Below are 18380 nucleotides of genomic sequence, written 5' to 3' on the forward strand. Positions count from 1 at the left end.
GGGGCCAGGGAGGAAGCGGCTGAGCGGACTGAGGCGGGGGACCGGGGAATCTGCCGCGTGGGGCCGGGGCTGGGGTAAGCGGGGTTGGGGGCGTGTGAGGCCGCGGAGCCGAGCCCTGGGCAGTGCGGGGCTGAGGATGTTGTGTGAAGCCGACACGGGGAGGGGCAGGTGCCGTGGATGTGGGGTGGACCCCTGGGGCACAGGGACCCCAGGGAGGGGCAGGTGCTGAGGATGTGGGGTGCACCCCTGGGGCACAGGGACCCCAGGGAGGAGCAGGTGCTGAGGATGTGGGGTGCACCCCTGGGGCACAGGGACCTCAGGGAGGAGCAGGTGTTGAGGATGTGGGGTGCACCCCTGGGGCACAGGGACCCCAGGGAGGAGCAGGTGCTGAGGACATGGGGTGAACCCCTGAGGCACAAGGTCCTTTGTGTGGGACAGGTATTGAGAACATGGGGTGAATCCTCTGTTACATGGGGTGACCATAGTCATTCATCACAGAGGCTACCCCTCTGGTACCCAGTATTTTTAGTCTCTCTACATATAAAAATATTTTTCATTTATCTGGTCATTGTGAGCTTTTTCTGAACTAGGGTTCATTGAAAATTTTGCATGGAAACTGTTTTTGACCAAAAATTGTGTTTTCAATTAAGTGAAAATTTTTACAGAAAGTGTGTGCTTTCTTTGAAATTTTTTTTAAATATTTCATCAGAAAACTAGAAATGTTTAACTTTTTCCCAGAAAGTTAATTCTTTAATTGTAACACTTTCACTTTTTTCAATCAGCTGTATTGTATACTCTATTTTTGTACCATTCTTTTTGAAATAAGGTGACCAGATCTAAACACAGTATTCCAAGTGAGGACATACCATCAATTTGTGTAGTGTAAATATTTAATGTATTTTTCTATCCATTCTTTGTACAGAAATCCTTAAAATCCTCTTCCCTCAAGTACTTAAGGGACTGTTCATGTGAGTAAATTACTCCCAGGCTCAAATTCTCTAGGATTTGGGGTCTCACATTATGTCAACTTTTTTGTTTGATTATGGGTTGTTGGTTTTTTGGTGTTATTTTTTGACTGCCATTGCACATGGTTTTGATGTAGAGAAGAGGATTTGTGCCTTAATTTCAGCAGTAATTCTTATACGAAGAGAGACTAAAAATAAGTTTGTCTTTAATTTTTCATGTGTCCCTTATTTTCCTGAAGTGTATGTAGTGACTAGGTGATTTTAGTTATATTAATGTGCCCATCCTAAATTCTATTATTTTTATAGCATTTTTCATCTGAGATACTTAAAGAACTTCACAAATGATATAAAACCCTCTGAATTTTACCCTATTTATTGATGGAGAAACTGAGGCACAGAGGTTAGGTGACTTCCCCCTGGTCACACAGCAAATTGATGTAAATGGGAATATAAATTTATATTTCCTGAGTCTGATGTCTTAAAACCACAGGTACTATTTTTGCTGTGCTACATATTTATTGGAATAACCATTACATTTGTAAATAACTAAATGTGTTGTGATACATGTTAAATGAAAAGAAACATTGTCAAATGTTGTCCAGAGTTATATTTTTTCCATAATTAAACAAACAAACAAAACGTTTTGCAGAAACTAAGAGCAATGGAAGTGTTTTCATTTTTTGTTTATATTTTCCTGGAAACATGTTTTTAAACAGATACACAGTCCTCTGTAGTGAAACCCAAATTTGTAGCACAGTAAAACAGACTTAGGTGATATTTAGCCCATGTTGGAGAAATTTTAAAAAGTAAATAGCATAATTAGTTAAAGTAAATTGGACTTTTAACGTTTTTCGTTCTAACCAACTAAGCTTGTCTTAGTTCTATAGGTAAATAAATTTGTTTGTTTACAATATCTGCTCTTTAAGCTATGCAGTATAGCAGATGTTGTTAATTATTTGTATTGCAACAGCAGCTAGAGGCCCTAACTGACTCTGGGGCTCAGTTGTGCCTAGTACTAGTATAGAGTAAATGGCAATCCCTCTCCCAAAGATTTTACACTCTAAGGGTATGTCTACACTGCAATAAAAAGCCTGCAGCACTGGGTCTCAAACCCTGGGTCAATTGGCTCGGGCTTGCAGGGGTTGGGCCATGGGGCTAAAAATTGCAGTGTAGATATTTGGGCCTCAGCTGGAGCCCAGGGACTATTGTGAGGATGATGGATCTCAGAGCCTGTGCTCCAGCCTGAGCTTGAACGGTATATTGCAACTGTTAGCACCACAGTCCGAGGGCATGGCTACACTTGCAGATGTAGAGCGCTTTGAGTTAAACCAGCCTTCGGAGAGTGCAATAGGGAAAGCACTGCAGTCTGTCCACACTGACAGCTGCACGCTCACTGGCGTGGCCACATTTGCGGCACTTGCAGCAACATTGGGAGTGGTGCATTATGGCTGCTATCCCACAGAGGACCTTTTCCCATTTTGTCGCTGTGGCTTGTGGGAAGGGGGCGGGAGGTGCAGGGCATTCTGGGTTCTGTCCCAATGCCCCGCGATGCATCGGTTTGCATTCCAGCAAACCCTCTGCTTCCGTCCACATTTGGTGCCATCTTTTGTGCTGCGCGCTCTGTCTTCCCTTTCGGTCTGCGGGAGTAGAGCCCGAACTTCTTAGGAATATGCTGAGGAATGTCGCCAGCATATCACGTTTGGCAGTCGAGTTACTCCTTAAGATCCAAACTGACAGTGAGGACTCCGACGATGATATCAACTTGATTAACGCATACAACACGAGATTGCTTGTGGCATTCACGGACATGCTCACCACCGTGGAACGCCGCTTTTGGGCTCAGGAAACAAGCACTGAGTGGTGGGATCACATTGTCATGCAAGTCTGGGATGAAGAGCAGTAGCTGCAGAACTTTCGGATGAGAAAAGCCACTTTCATGTGACTGTGTGATGAGTTCGCCCCCACCCTGCAGCGCAAGGACACGAGATTGAGAGCTGCCCTGACGGTGGAGAAGCAGGTGGCTATTGCAGTCTGGAAACTGGCAACTCCAGACAGCTACCGATTGGTCGGTAACCAGTTTGGAGTGGGAAAGTCTACCGTTGGAATCGTGTTGATGCAAGTTTGTAGGGCCATTAATCGCATCCTGCTCAGAAGAACCGTGACTCTGTGTAACGTGCATGACATTGTGGCTGGCTTTGCACAAATGAGTTTCCCTAACTGTGGAGGGGTGATAGATGGGATGCATATTCCAATTCTGGCATCAGCCCACCTAGCATACAAGTATGTTAATTGGAAGGTGTATTTCTCTATGGTTCTCCAGGCGCTTGTGGATCACCATGGGCATTTCATTGACATTAACGCAGGCTAGCCCGAAAAGGTGCATGACACATGCATCTTTCGGAACACTGGCCTGTTCAGGAAGCTGCAAGCCGGGACGTTTTCCCCAGACCAGAAGATCACCATAGGGGAAGTTGAAATGCCCATTGTGATCTTTGGAGACCCCGTTTACCCTTTAATGCCGTGGCTCATGAAACCCTACACAGGGACCCTTGACAGCAGCAAGGAGCGGTTCAACAACAGGCTGACCTGATGCAGAATGACTGTGGAGTGTGCTTTTGGCCGTTTAAAGGGCCGCTAGTGCTCTCTGTATGGGAAGCTGGACCTTGCCCATGACAGCATCCCTGCGATTATATCCGCATGCTGTACCCTCCATAACATTTGTGAAGGGAAGGGTGAAAACTTCACGCAGGCATGGACCTCGGTGGTTCAACACCTGGAGGCTGAATTTGACCAGCCAGAGAGCAGGGCTAATAGAGGGGCCTAGCAAAGGCTGCAAGGATTAGCGGTGTCTTGAGGGAGCAATTTGAGGCTGAAAGCCACCAGTAATGTCTGGTGTCCTGCACAGGAGTGAAGTACAGTGGTTCCAATGTTAGTAGGAATCTGTGTTTGCTACGCTGACTTGCAGTGCCTGTTGCTTTCCTGGGCTAAGATATCTTTTACTTCATGCAATAATAAAGAATGTTTTCAAAGCCAAAAAATCCATTTATTGAAAAGAAAATTCATTTATTGAAAAGAAACAGAACTTCTTGGGAAACAGAAAGGGCAAGGGGGTGGGATGAGGAACGGTACAATCACAGATTTGCGTATGTCCTGTTATCATACTCACCCTTCCTGTCTGAAGTGCTGTGCAATGAGTGCTGCACTTCAGGATGGCTATACTGCATGGTGATGGGGGTTGAGTGCAGTGGGTAAGGGTCGTAGTTTTCAGGGCTGGGTGGTGAAACTACAGGTGTTGGAGGCAGCTGGTGGCGATAAGAAACCGGATGTTGGGGAAAGTAGGTTGGAGGTGACATGGGGGCACCAGAGAAGGAGTTTTGGGACAAGAACTGTGGGTGGGGGGGCGGGCGCGGTCGTGCTCCACCTGCATGGCTATGAGCACCTGGAGCAAGTCCACTTGGTGCTCCATGATGCTTATTAGCTGATCCGTGCTTTGCTGCCAGAGCACCGCGCTTTTGTGCCAGCGATCCGCATTCTGCTGGCGGATCCTCCTTTCACTCTTCCTCCACTCCTGCGCTTTTAGATTCTCATTAAGTGAGTGTTGCATTACTTCATGCAGCATGTCTTCCTTGCTTCTACGTGGCCTCTTCCTGAGTCTTTGCAGTCTCTTGGCCGGTGATAACACGGATGGCTGAGATCTCAAGGTTGCATCTGTAAAGGCAAAATGCAACACTGAACAGAGGCAGCATTGTTCACACCAGACAGAGCAATGATTCCCCCGTACTTAAGGAGGGCAAACACAGTCTACACAATAGCATAATTTGCCCATCCAAAGCAAGCGCACATAACCCACGGGAGCCCCAAAATGGTGAGTAAGCACAGGGTCCAGGTGGAATGATTGTTTCATGGCTGTACTGTCCTCTGGGTTTCTGTGCCTTGGGGAGAGCCAACAGCTGTTTTAATGCGCTCTAACTCACAAGTGTAGCCATGCCCTGAGTCTCACAAGCCCAACTCAGCTGCACCGCTGGTCTTTTATTGTAGTATAGATGTATCTAAATAGACAAGGGAACGGAGAGAAGGGAGAAGATAATATACAAGCAGAGTGAACAATATAATGGTTTGAAAACATTGTGTTAATTTTGTGATTTTTTTTTTAATGTTTTGGGTCTGGTTTTATAAGGAGGATTAGCTAAAGGACAAGAGAAAGGAATGGTGGTGGTGGAAGGATATGTAGGAGAGATAAAGAGGAAGAGGGACATGGAGTGCAGGTACATAAGGCTGATGTGGAGAAACTGTGCAGGAGGAGTTTGATCAAGCAGCCAGTCTGCACAGGGGAGAGAAAGTTAAGCATATGTCTGATGATGTCACTGGTGCCCAAAGGCATGCTGCAGCTGCTTATAAGTTTTAACAGTACTGAGAGAATGATTTCAGCTGGATAATTAAAAGTTTGGCTGACATGACAGTCAGGATGGCTACAGAGCCCTGTCTCAGTCCTACAGCTGGTTTTGTGAGGAAGGAGTCATTTGCAGGATTGGAGTTCACTTTTCCTTACCTGTGTAATTTAACACGCACTTTTGATTATTAAAACTGAAATAACTTAAAAATTAGGGTTGTCAAGCGATTAAAAAATTAATTTACGATTAATCGTGCGATTAAAAATAGTATTCTATTTGAAATCTCTTTGGATATTTTCTACATTTTCAAATATATTGATTTCAATTACAAAACAGAATACAAAGTGTACAGTGCTCACTTTGTTTATTTTTGATAACAAGTATTTGCACTGTAAAAAAACAAAAGAAATAGTATTTTTCAATTCACCTAATACAAGTACTTTAGTGCAATCTCTTTATTATGAAAGTTGAACTTACAAATGTAGAATTATGTTAAAAAACAACAACCCTGCATTCAAAAATAAAACAATGTAAAATTTTAAAGCCTGTGTGAGTTAACTGCGATTAATCGACAGCCCTATTAAAAAATCTAATTTACTTTTCACCATTAATGCTATTTATATTTTGCATTTCTCTTGTCTTGGATTGTGAGAATAGGCACTAATTAGGGCTGTCGATTAATCACAGTAAACTCACGCAATTAACTAAAAAAAATTAATGGCGATTAAAAAAATTAATCGCGATTAATCTCAGTTTTAATCGCACTGTTAAATGCTAGAATACCAATTGAAATGTATTAAATATTTTGGATGTTTTTCTACATTTTCATATATATTGTATTCTGTGTTATAATTGAAATCACAGTGTGTATTATTTTTTATTACAAATATTTGCACTGTAAAAAACCAAAAGAAATAGTATGTTTCAATTCACCTCATACAAGTACTGTAAGGCAATCTCTTTGTCATGAAAGTGCAACTTACAAATGTAGGGGTTTTTTTGTTACATAACTGCACTCAAAAACAAAACGATGTAAAACTTTAGAGCCTACAAGTCCACTCAGTCCTACCTCCTGTTCAGCCAATCGCAAAGACAAACAAGTTTGTTTACATTTACAGGAGATAATGCTGCCCTCTTCTTATTTACAATGCCACAGAAAGTGAGAACAGGCACTTCTGTTTTGCATGGCACTTCTGTAGCCGGCATTGCAAGGTATTTACATGCCAGATATGCTAAAGATTCATATACCCCTTCATGCTTTGGCCACCATTCCAGAGGACATTCTTCCATGCTGATGAAAAAATCGTTAAAAAAATAACGCGTTAATTAAATTTGTGACCGAACTTGGAGGAGAATTGTATGTCCCTTGCTCTGTTTTACCCACATTCTGCCATATATTTCATGTTATGGCAGTCTCTGATGATGACCCAGCACATGTTCATTTTAAGAACACTTTCACTGCAGATTTGATAAAATGCAAAGAAGGTACCAACATGAGATTTCTAAGGATAGATACAGCACTCGACCCAAGGTTTAAGAATCTGAAGTGCCTTCCAAAATCTCAGAGGGAAGAGGTGTGGAACATGCTTTCAGAAGTCTTAAAAGAGCAACACTTGGATGCGGAAACTACAGACCCGAACCACCAAAAAAGAAAATCGGCCTTCTGCTGGTGGCATCTGACTCAGATGATGAAAATGAACATGCATCAGTCCGCACTGCTTTGGATTGTTATCGAGCAGAACCTGTCGTCAGCATGGACGCATGTCCTCTGGAATGGCGGTTGAAGCATGAAGAGACGTGAATCTTTAGCACATCTGGCATGTAAATATCTTTCGCAGTCAGTTACAACAGTGCCATGAGAACGCCTGTTCTCATTTTCAGGTGACATTGTAAACAAGAGGCAGGCAGCGTTATCTCCTGCAAATGTAAACAAACTTGTTTGTCTGAGTGATTGACCCAACAAGAAGTAGGATTGAGTGGACTTGCAGGCTCTAAAATTTTACATTGCTTTATTTTTTAATGCAGTTTTTTTGTACATAATTCTACATTTGTAAGTTCCACTTTCATGATAAAGAGATTGCACTACACTATGTAGAAAACATCCATAAATATTTATATAAATGGTATTCTATTATTGTTTAACAGTGTGATTAATCGCGATTAATTTTTTTAATCACTTGACAGCCCTAGCACTGATCAGTTTCACTTTCTTTCTAGTTAGTGTTTACATTTGGTTCTCATGCACTACTAAGAACACTCAAAATGGGTTGCAAACGCTATAGAGATTTATTCAAAATAATTTTTTCCACTTTCTTAAAGACAAGTTCATGGACATATTTTTCATGGTCTTTTTTTCAGAAGAGCCCTGAATTTGGCACAACTTGAACTGACAATATCTGTTAAAACCTTTTTTATGTTTAATTATTCATTAATGAATGTGATACGCTGGACTGCAAAACCCACTAGTCCCATCCATATGTCACCTATTGACACTTAATAAAAATACTTTGCTTCTTTACTGAAACAAGAGCCAAGTATAACTTTATATAATGTTTTGAACAGTAATTACAGGCATGTGTGAGAGCCCAGCGTGTCCAGAACACTTTAATAATGACTCTGCCATCTCTATCTTACACACTTTCAAACTTCTTGTGCTGGAGGAAATGTAATGACCCAACCAAGCTGGAAGAAAAAGGTGATCAGCAAAAAATTCCTTCCTCCTCTTAGTTCTCTTCACATTACTACATTCTGATTTTCAAAAGGATGACAACTATTTGAAAGTGTATATCTAATCCCCATAATTTTTTCCTGTCCAATTTTGCTTACATTTATTATTGCTCAACTCTGCTAAGAGACAGAAAAAGGAAATTTAAAGCTGGAAGAAGAAGAGGAAAATGCCAGTGAATGAGCATCTGATTTAGATCACCTTGAGCATGTGGTTTTAATGACATGAGGCAAAGGGTTAGTGCTTCCAGCAGGAGGAGCCAGTGAAACTCACTTTGGCCTAGTGTAACCTTGGAAAATTAACTGTTGCTGCAGTGAGTATCAGCAGTATCTGTACATGGTTGAACAGCAAGTATAGACCAGGATAAACAACAGAAACAATTATTTTATTTTCTGAAATGATGCTGAACATGGTTTGTACTGGTCTACACGTGTACTTTTACTGTGTTCAACTGAAGCCGTTGTCAGCAATATGATAACTTTTCTGGTGTAGGCTTATGTGAACTACATTTTTAACCATATTTAATGTGCCCTTGTATAGTGTTCATATACACTTGTCATTTTTTAAAATGAAGATGAAGGCAGTATCATTAACTATAGAAACTGCAGTGTTAAAGGGAGAGAGAAAAAGCTCCTATTTGAGAGAACAGTTAACTGGGAATAAAAAGCAGGTGCTTTTGAACATAGCAGGTGGGTTTGCATTGATCACCACCATCTGTCTGAGGCTGAATTAGAAATTTCCTAGATAAACGTTTGAGGTAATGAATTATCTGTTTCATGACGAAAAGGTTTTTGATGGCTAGGAGAGTGAGAGCAAGAGAAACTTGCTGGATTAATCTAATCCTTCAGACTTCAAAGATGAATGGAAAATATAACTGAGAGACCAAGCTGAGCATATAATTGTGTAGTTGGTACAGTTGACTGTGGAAGTTAGAGGTCAGAAAATATACTGCCCAATTCTTTGCAAACTGGTTTGTGTAAGCAAGGGAGGAAGGTTTTCCTAGCACTTCTTCTGAAACTGGAATTGTGATATATTACCTGCTCATAGAAGTTGGAGGTTTGTTAAAGATGACCTTCAAAGGATTTTTTCAACAATTGGCTTTTTGCCTTTTTTGCTTCTTTTATGATGTATAAAGAAGGCCTGAAAAGTTTGTGGTTTTGAAGGTTTTTTCCCCTATTTTTTTTTGTTTTTGTTATAAATATCAGGAATGTCTAATGTGCTCTTCTCTGGTTATGCTGGAGGACCCTCTGGAAGGTCTCAGGGATGTTTATTGAGACTTCTAACACCTTAATTGAAAGGGTAAGGAGGTTGAATCTTTAACAGTGCTCACTTTATTTGGGATTTTAGTAACTGAAATTACGTAGCTGTAAACATTAAAAACAAAAAGTTTTAAACACTGACTAAAAATCTCTTCCCCTCTCAATTGCTCAGATTTCTCTTGGCTTTTGTGATGTCACCATTTCGATAGTTTTCCAGTCATCACAGAGTCTTCCAGCCTTGCCATGACCTGAACGTTTTATATGAAAAACAAGAAGAATTAAATTAAATTAACTTAAATTAAACAAACCCCAAGCTCCACTTTCAGACTTTACATATCATAAAGAAACAAAAAGAAAGGGCATGAGCACAAATTTCTCTCTTCTTCCCCATTTACTGCAGATTATCTTTAAATCTTGTGTGGAGGTTTCTGATGCTCTGTCACTAGAGACTCTATATAAAGAGCCAAGAAAAAGCCAGAAACAACCCAAACTCTCTGTGGTGACCTATTGTATATCTTTAGAGGTTTATTCTTTTTCTCTAACAAATTGTTTTGATTTAACCTTGTTTGAACTATATTCTGAAAATTAATTCTATATTAAGATATTAAGGACTGGAGTAATTTTTATGGAGCAGTATTTTTTCTCTACTGGAAAGACATAGTCTAAAGCATAGATATGAAACGGACAGTGATAATGTACCTAAAAAGGTATGAGTTTTTTTTTCCTCTGTCAAACACTCTGGAGAATTTAAGATTTAATTTAAAAACATTTTCTTAGCCACTCTGGTTGCAAAAATAACTTTCCTAATATGAACCAATATAGTGTTGTCTTCTCTGCAGACAAAGAACTCTGAAACTTTCCAAAAAAGCTCTGAGAAATGTTGTGCCATTGTTGAACTCAAGATAATGTTCTCTCAGAAGCCTAATGATGACACATTAATATCAACATTGTTAATTAGTTCACTGCTGATTATTTTAAGGAAAACATCCAGTTATTGTGTTTTGTTCGTTCCCAACAACATTCAGTAGAAATAGACGAAGAGATGGCTGCCCTCACCCCAGGAGTGTTTTTTAAAGTCTCCTATTGTAAGCAGTGAAGCCCTGTAATAGGTTAGTCCTTCCTCTGTCTGACTCTCAGAACCTGAGTCTACACTCAGTCTGAGCTTCTGTCTGCAGCCAGCAATTGCTCATCATCATCTTTTCTCAGTGCAGTCTTTGATAGCTGTTTCCTACACAGTGTAGTACACTGAGAATCTACCAGAGAGCAGCTGGGGAAAGAGCAATAAGCAAAAGAGGCTCTGTTAAGGAGATTGTAGTGGGAGAGAAGAGGATTGTAATAAATCTCATTGTAATAAATCTCCTTTTGATGCAGGCCCAGGGAAGTGGGGAGAAAAAGATCTGGATGATAAAAGATGGTAAGGTGAGGTGTGAAATTCAAAGGGTGGGGGAATTATTATATTATTTATTAACTGCTGGCAGGGTACTTAGCACTATATTCATGATAATATTGCAATTCTAACGGTGTTTACATCCTACAAGACAGGCCCAAGTAAGATAAGGGTGAACCAGAAGAGGTGTTCATTGTTGAATATAACTTTGGTTTTTTGTGTAGTTTGGGGGAGGGGGTGCAGACTAGAGGCCAGCATGGTTAAAATGGCGTAAATGTGAAGTATTGACACAAGCAGAGTTACTTCGCACTGGTGTAACTACATCAGACTCTGACCATAGGAGTTCAAGCTGCTTCAAAACAATTCAAGAAACCTGACATTTTTGGGGGGTTCATTGTGGACAGAGAACAGAATGTAATTTGTTTCACTCCATAGAATGAGTTTTATACTGCTGATCTATCTTAACTATCTCATAAGCTGAATTCAAGAAAACAAAGGAGAGAGACCACTTAGGCTGTGCTTTCATTAGCAATTTTTTAAAAATTGCCCCATCATTATCACTTTTGCAGCTTCACCTTTGTTGCAATAGTGGGAATGCTAGTTTTAGACTGGCTGCATGTGTGTTAACCACTATGTCATTGAATCTTGTTCATGGAAGGTCTAAACCAGGGGTCTCAAACATGCGGCCTGCGGAGTTATTTCCTGCGGCCTGCCATAGGCACCAACTCCACCAGCAGTCAAGCTGCCCTCCCCCCTGACCACATAAAGAATAGATACAGGTGTTTATATTTTATTAAAACCTCACTTCGTATTACAGTTTTTAAAAAGTTAATACATTGACTTTTAATAGCATACTATATTACTCTTCATTTTTTTCATTTTTGACTATACTTTTGTATCATTGTATGAAAAGGTTTCAGTGATGCGGCCCTCGGGCCAATGTACTAGTCCTCATGTAGCCCTCGTGGTGATTTGAGTTTGAGATCCCTGGTCTAAACCAGATAGCAATTAAAATACTGGTGGCCGATCTGTATTAGAGTCTTTATGAACTGAGGGTTTTTTTGTGTGTGTGGTTACACGGATATGGCTGTATCAGTGGAGAAACCTAGGGCAGGTATTCCATACTGGTATAAAAGTGACTTGAACCAGTGCAGCTTCCTGGGGATAACTACACTAGTACAAACCCTGCCCAGCATAGACATGGCCTTCTGTTGTCACCATTAATACCATCAGTGGTGCTGCAACAGTGGAATTTAAGAAAGGTGGTAGATTCCAAAAACAAAAAAAGAGAAATGAAGAATTAAGATTTATAGGGTGAAATCCTGGAACCAGTGGAGTCAATGAGGGTTTTGTCATTAACTTCTTTAGGGCCAGGATTTCACTCATATACTCCAGAAGGGACTATTGCGATAATTGAGTTTGACTTCTTGCAAGTTTAAAGATGGTGTATATTTCACCATGGCTGTCAAAGCATCTTTGAAATTTGAACTTGAACTCTCTGGCATTGAAAACGAAATCTGCCACTATGCCACCAAGTCAAGATGGACAGAGGAGGAGAGAAGCAGCTGGATGATGGAAATAGTGGTTTCCTAAATGAGTCCAATGCTATTGTTTTCCTCCCCTGAGTGAAGCTCATCATGACATTTTTGGGAGGTCCACTATTGACAGAGAACGGTATATTGTCCTAAATGGACTCTATTTAGGAATGTTATTTGTTCAGCTCCATAGAATGAGTTTTAATTCCTCTGATCTAAATTAACTATCTCAGAAGCTGAAAAAGAGAGTGGTTTCTTCCAAAATCACTATAAACCTCAAGTACTTCTAATCTGAGGGAGAAAGTGATTTTGGTGGGGAGAAGACCCTAAGCTGCAAACATGTATGTGAGTTAATTACAAGCCTTAAATATTTGTAAGATTAGTCCCTTAGTTACCTGCTCCAGAGCTCACACCTATGTTACAATATTATAAAGCAGCAGCACTCCTAAAATAATTTATTTTTCATCAGTTCATAATTTACATGTAGTTTACTTTGGATTGAAACTGCCTAAATGCAATGATTAATGATCATCAGCAAAGTTGTTTCAGCCATTCTTTTGTGTACATAAGTCCTAAAATTCCAATGGCTGCCCCGTTGAAGCTGTTAATCGTAATATTAACTAATGCCTATGCTTTCAGGGTTTTTTTTTTCCAGGGGAAGGGAATTAACTTCTCAAACAACTGTCACATGAAGGCGTAAAAATTGTTAAATGTAAATGTACTCTTTGAAGACTTACATAAAGGCATTTTATATGAATGGCACATATCCTAAATATGTATGACATTCAAAGGTCTCTTGCTGCACTGGCATCTTTTTGTACTGTTAAGATACCCTTTCTCCGCTGATGTTATTTGCATCTATGATTGCTTCAAAAGGGTGCCATCTAGTGTCTAAAGATTGCAATATGAATTGCAATTTATAAGGCAGTAGATGGGAGTTTTATTAGGTGGTGGTGCAGAACAATTATTACATCATAATTCTTAAACTGCCTGGGAATAGTGTAAGATTGATAGAGGAAACTGTGACTCTTGAATGAAGTATTAAGGAAATTGAATTGGTTTTTTTTCATATGATGACAAGAATATTAATGTGAGCCATGAGTATTATTTTAATTAAGTCAAACTTCTCTTTAAATGAATTGTGTTTGCTTGAGATGCACACATATAGGATTCTTGAAGTGCATTCAGCTTGTCTGTTTTTTGCTTGCTCGTGCCTTCAGTGAATGACCTTACAGAAGTTGGATTTCATTTGTAGTATAGAAACTAATGCTGTCTTCTGGTTACATGAATATGTTGTATTGGCCTTATAGTGATCTCAGAAACACAAATCTGTCCTCATAAAATCAGCTGCTATAGTCATGCACGCATGAGCAGTACCAGATTTTTTAAAAATGCATGAGAATACTAGGCGAGATCTGACTACTATATATTTGACTTTTAGAGCGCTTGTTCCCATAATTGCTAAGTGCTTGCTTACACATTTTTAAGAATACCAAATAGTAAATTGCCTAAAACCATTCAAAGGCTCAAGTTTGATTGAGTTAAATCAGTTTGATCAAAGTGATTTAAATTACTGTTTTAATAGGGATTTAAATCAGTGGGCAGGACATCTTGATTTAAATAATTAATGGTAAGGTTGTTTTGCATTTGTACTTTGTAGTTATTTTCCTAAAGAAACATTGATTCTCATTGATTGGTAATCATTAAGGCATATTGATTTGTAACTAGACATAGCCTTTACACTAAATTTGGTACTTCTTTTTGCTAACAAGGATGGTACAGATGGTACAGATTTTTAAAATATTGAATGAATTAAAGTACACTTCTACTCCGATATAACGTGACCCGATATAACGCGGTAAAGGAGAGGGGTGGGGCGGGGCTGCGCACTCCGGTGGATCAAAGCAAGTTCGATATAACGCGATTTCACCTATAACGCAGTAAGAATTTTTTGGCTCCCAAGGACAGCGATATATCGGGGTAAAGGTGTACTTGTTTTTGGCCACCATGCCCTTCACATTTTTAGAACTAGATTAATCCTCTCTCATATTATTTTTATTCATAGATTGGAAGAAGAAAACAAACTTAGGCCGGAATAGGTTGTTGTAATTTAAGTATAGGTTGTTGTAATTTACAGTTTAATTATAAATAGGTTATTTTGAAAAAGAAATGTATGTAATTAAAAATCCATTTTTTATTGTTTTTTTTTTAATTATTGAATTTTTCTGCACTGGGCTTTAAGAAAACCAATGTCCTTTTTTCAGGAATAAATAAAAATGGACCAAGGTTTAATACAAATACAAATATTTTAATATAATTATATCAAGATCACATGTATGGAGGAAGTAGACTTTGTAATTATAAATTACAGCCAGTTATTTAGTTTCCTAATTTATACTGCTTCAGGGGCAGCCTGGATTAAAGGTCTGATGCTGGAGCTCACAAGGATCATCCCCTGACGAAACACACTGTCTGCTATGGATGATGCTGAGCAATAGGTAGCTACATGTCCACTCGGGCAACCAAGTCAGTTTGCCCCAGTTCCTCATCATCAGACTGCCATAAGGCTCAGTATTTGCGCTGACGGTTTTCAATGTTTACATGAGCGACATGCCTCCAACGAAGTCGTGCAAATTTGCATATGCGGATGACCTTCCCTGGCAACTCAAGCTGCCACCTTCAGTGACATCAAGTCCACCTTGAACAGGGACCTAAACATCATAGAGGAATATTTCTGGAAATGGAGGCTCAAGCCAAATCCTCACAAAACAGCAGTCACTGCATTCCATCTTGATAACAGGAATGCTCAGCACACCCTGAAAGTGACCTTCTGCGGCAACAGTGTGTGACATGACCTCACTCCGACCAATCTCAGAGTGAAGCTGGACTACACGCTAACTTCCCACGACCATCTGAAGAATGTAGCCGCCAAGACGAAGACAAGGGTCAACCTGGTCCAGAAACCGGCAAGCACAAGCTGGGGAGCATAAGCATCAGTGTTACAGACATCAGCGATGGTCCTTGTGTACTCTGTAGCCAAAGCCTATGCACCGGTATGGACCAGAAGTAACCATACTTGACTTATTGATGTCCAACTAAACACTGCAGTGCGGTGCATCACTGGAACCCTCAACTCGACCCCAACACCTTGGCTGCCAGCGCTGTCGCACATTGCACCGCCATCCATTTGCCATGATGCCATAACCCTTCAGAAATTTCAGAGGATCGTGGAAAATGAACATTTTCCCATCCACCAGGACCTTAACAATGTCCTTCACATTTGCTTGAAGTCACAAGCTTTTTTTGGACCCATGCATTTAATCATCAACAATGCAACTTCAACCCTGATGAAGCTTACAAAGCTGAGTGGAATTCACAAGAAGTCACAAATAAACACTGCATGAAAGACCCCATGCAGAAGATCTCTGGCTTCAATCTCCCACAAAGGTTATGGGTAGCCTTAAACTGTATCCGCACAAACCATGGCAGATGCGGATACTTGCTGCAATAATGGAAAATTAAAGACTCTCCAATGTGTGACTATAGTCACCCAGAACAGACCATGGAACTCAATGCCCAATTCACAAATATGAAGGAGGCATTGCCAGCAGTACACTCTGCTACTCCAGATGCAATTATCTAGCTTAACTATCTAAACGTAAAATTATAGTTGTTGCTCTACATTTACCTCAGCCATATGAAGAAGAAGGGGCAGAAGAAATTTGGAAAGGATAGGAGACAATTGGGAAGTTAAAAGAATCTAAACCAGCAGTTCTCAAACTGTGGGGTGAGCCTTCCAAGAGACATGTGGGAATGTGTCAAGAGAGGCATGAGCTGTGTATTTTGTTTTTATTTTTTAAGTACTCTGGCTGTCAGCTTCAGGTGGCTGGGGCTTGTGCAGAAGGACCAGGCACACTCAGGAGGCAGGGATAAAAGGGACAGCTGGAACCCTGCCACCTTGGCCCAGGCTCTCCTCCTCCTCCCCCCAATCCCTCACCTGGCGGTGGGGCTCTGTCTGTCAGCCCCCGGGGTGGCAGGAGCAGTACAGAAGTAAGGGTAGCAATGGGGGCGCTAAGTCTGCTGTGAAAAGTTATATTGACGAATATCACTTTCCACATTACTACCATTACTTCTGTGTTGCTTCTGGTGTGGCGCTGCCTTCAGAGCTGGGTGCCCAGCCAGCAGCCTCTCTGCTCTGCCTTCAGAGCTTGGTGGTGATGTATGTACTTGGGGAGGAGGGCGTAAACAAGTACAGACACAAAGAAGGGTCAAATAAGTTTGAGAACCACGTCTAGACCCATTTCTGACAGTTCAGTCATGATCAGTTTGTTTTCTTTCATGACAGATAACTGCTAATATATTCCCTCAAGCTTTTGGGGGTGAGCATCTATTAGCAGAGAATAGATGAGTTTAAATGCAGAATGCGTGGCTTAATACTGTGCCTTTTCCACACTTAGGCCTTGATAGTGCAAATACATACACATGAGTAGACCTGTGTGAATACAGCTAGAGGATTGGGACCTTAGTCAGTGAGTGTGAGTGGGGCTCATTTATGAGGTGTTAAATATATATAAATACACATCTGGATTCACTTATATCTCAGAGGGGACTGCAGTACACTTCTTGTTATTTCAACTGGCAAATATTTAAAAGAACGCTTGTCTCAAGTTAAAATCACCTGTCTCAAACAGGTGCAACGGTCATTATTTCAAGTCTTTAAAAACAAAAACAAAAAAAACGTAAATGCTATATTCTTTATAAATATTATTGTTCTGACTTCTATTTTAGGTACTTCAGCTCTGAAGGAAAATGAAAGGCGGGGTTACTGAAGAACATCTGTACCTGGCGTACTCCCATCAATTTGAAGATTGCATCTTTCCTCTCCACACATCAATATCCTTGTTTTTGCTGTCCTACTGTGACTGCAAATTATTCAAAGTTTTCTTAGTGCCTACTAGTGACAGTACAGATGACCAGTTATTTGGCAAAGCACAGCCTGATGGCCTAGAGGTCCACTTCATCTCAAGGTGTCAACTCCCTTTGGTTGTCCAGAGTTGCTGTTTGCCTGCTATAGTTGAAGAAAATGGCAAATTCTGTCGAGCTGGTCTTTCTGTTGTGTTGAGGCACATAATACAGAAAACATATGAGGTAGATCCATCAAAGAAGTTGGTTTTGGAACTTTTGGGGTTTAAAAAGACGTGCCTAAAAGCCTGTGCTGAAGTGAGTGCATCTTTTTCTGTTACATATTTAAATATAGTTAACACTAAAAATTGGGTTTTAATGTGGGTGTCTGCTGGAATATCCAGTTAAGATATTTTATCATACGGTTTCCGATTGTTGGTACAACAGTGGCTGTATTGATTCTGGTGAATGGTAATGATTAAAAAAAAAACCACCCTAAATATTTAACAGACTATAAGTAGTTTAAGATTAAAAATATAGGCCAGATCCTCAGGTGGTATAATGTAGTGTAGTTTCATAGAAATCAATGGAGCTATTCCATTTTAGACCCATTGAAAATCTGCTGCTATGTGTTTTAAAAGAAATTCAGTTTACTTTTTATCTGCCATGCTCAGATTTTAGGATTGTGTGAGAGAGCTGGTGTTATTACTCACCCCTAAATCAAATCAGTGAATTGTATTCTTTATACACAGGTGTACAGGATGACATCAGTTCTTCTAAGATAAATACAGAATCCTGAACTAAGGGCTTGGAAAGTGTGTAAAAGAGAAGATAATATTTAAATCTAGTTACATAGTAGTGTAGGTTCAGAACCAAGCTTATGGGCTACATGGGCTAGGAAAGGCTTGATAATTTACAACTCGAGCCAGTCTAGTTCTAACATTTAAAAAAGTTAAATGTAACAACAAAACCCCTTTGTTTTGTACCATAGAAAGTGAAAGGTACTGCTGTGCAAAAAAATCCAATAAACGAAAATCCAATGGTAATGTAGGTAGGGGGCAGAACATGTTCAATGAAGAGCCTACTCCATACATCCCAGAAAGGGAGGTCAGGTACTCTAAGCTGTGAAACTCTTTAATGCCATTTAGAAATTCCGTGTACTCATTTACTTTTTCAATATGAATGTTGTTTGTCTACACCATCTTATTTAAAAGAT

At 40.1% G+C, this 18380-nt stretch overlaps 1 protein-coding gene across 4 annotated transcripts in view; it reads left to right on the forward strand.

Moving 5' to 3' along the window:
• Positions 1–18380, forward strand: part of GSTCD (glutathione S-transferase C-terminal domain containing) — a 142323-nt gene continuing 123943 nt past the window's right edge. Inside the window, exons 1-2 of one of the 4 annotated variants that reach the window (XM_034770903.1) lie at positions 1–74; positions 17051–17482. In XM_034770903.1, the coding sequence (XP_034626794.1) occupies positions 17072–17482 (411 nt within the window). In that variant the 5' untranslated portion in view covers positions 1–74; positions 17051–17071. Of the gene's footprint in view, positions 75–135; positions 1456–14908; positions 16050–17050; positions 17483–18380 lie in introns of those variants that run through there. The other 3 variants (XM_034770905.1, XM_034770901.1, XM_034770904.1) reach the window with 3 other exon arrangements.

The sequence above is a fragment of the Trachemys scripta genome, chromosome 5, assembly GCF_013100865.1.
Source record: "Trachemys scripta elegans isolate TJP31775 chromosome 5, CAS_Tse_1.0, whole genome shotgun sequence".
Lineage (NCBI taxonomy): Eukaryota > Metazoa > Chordata > Testudines > Emydidae > Trachemys > Trachemys scripta.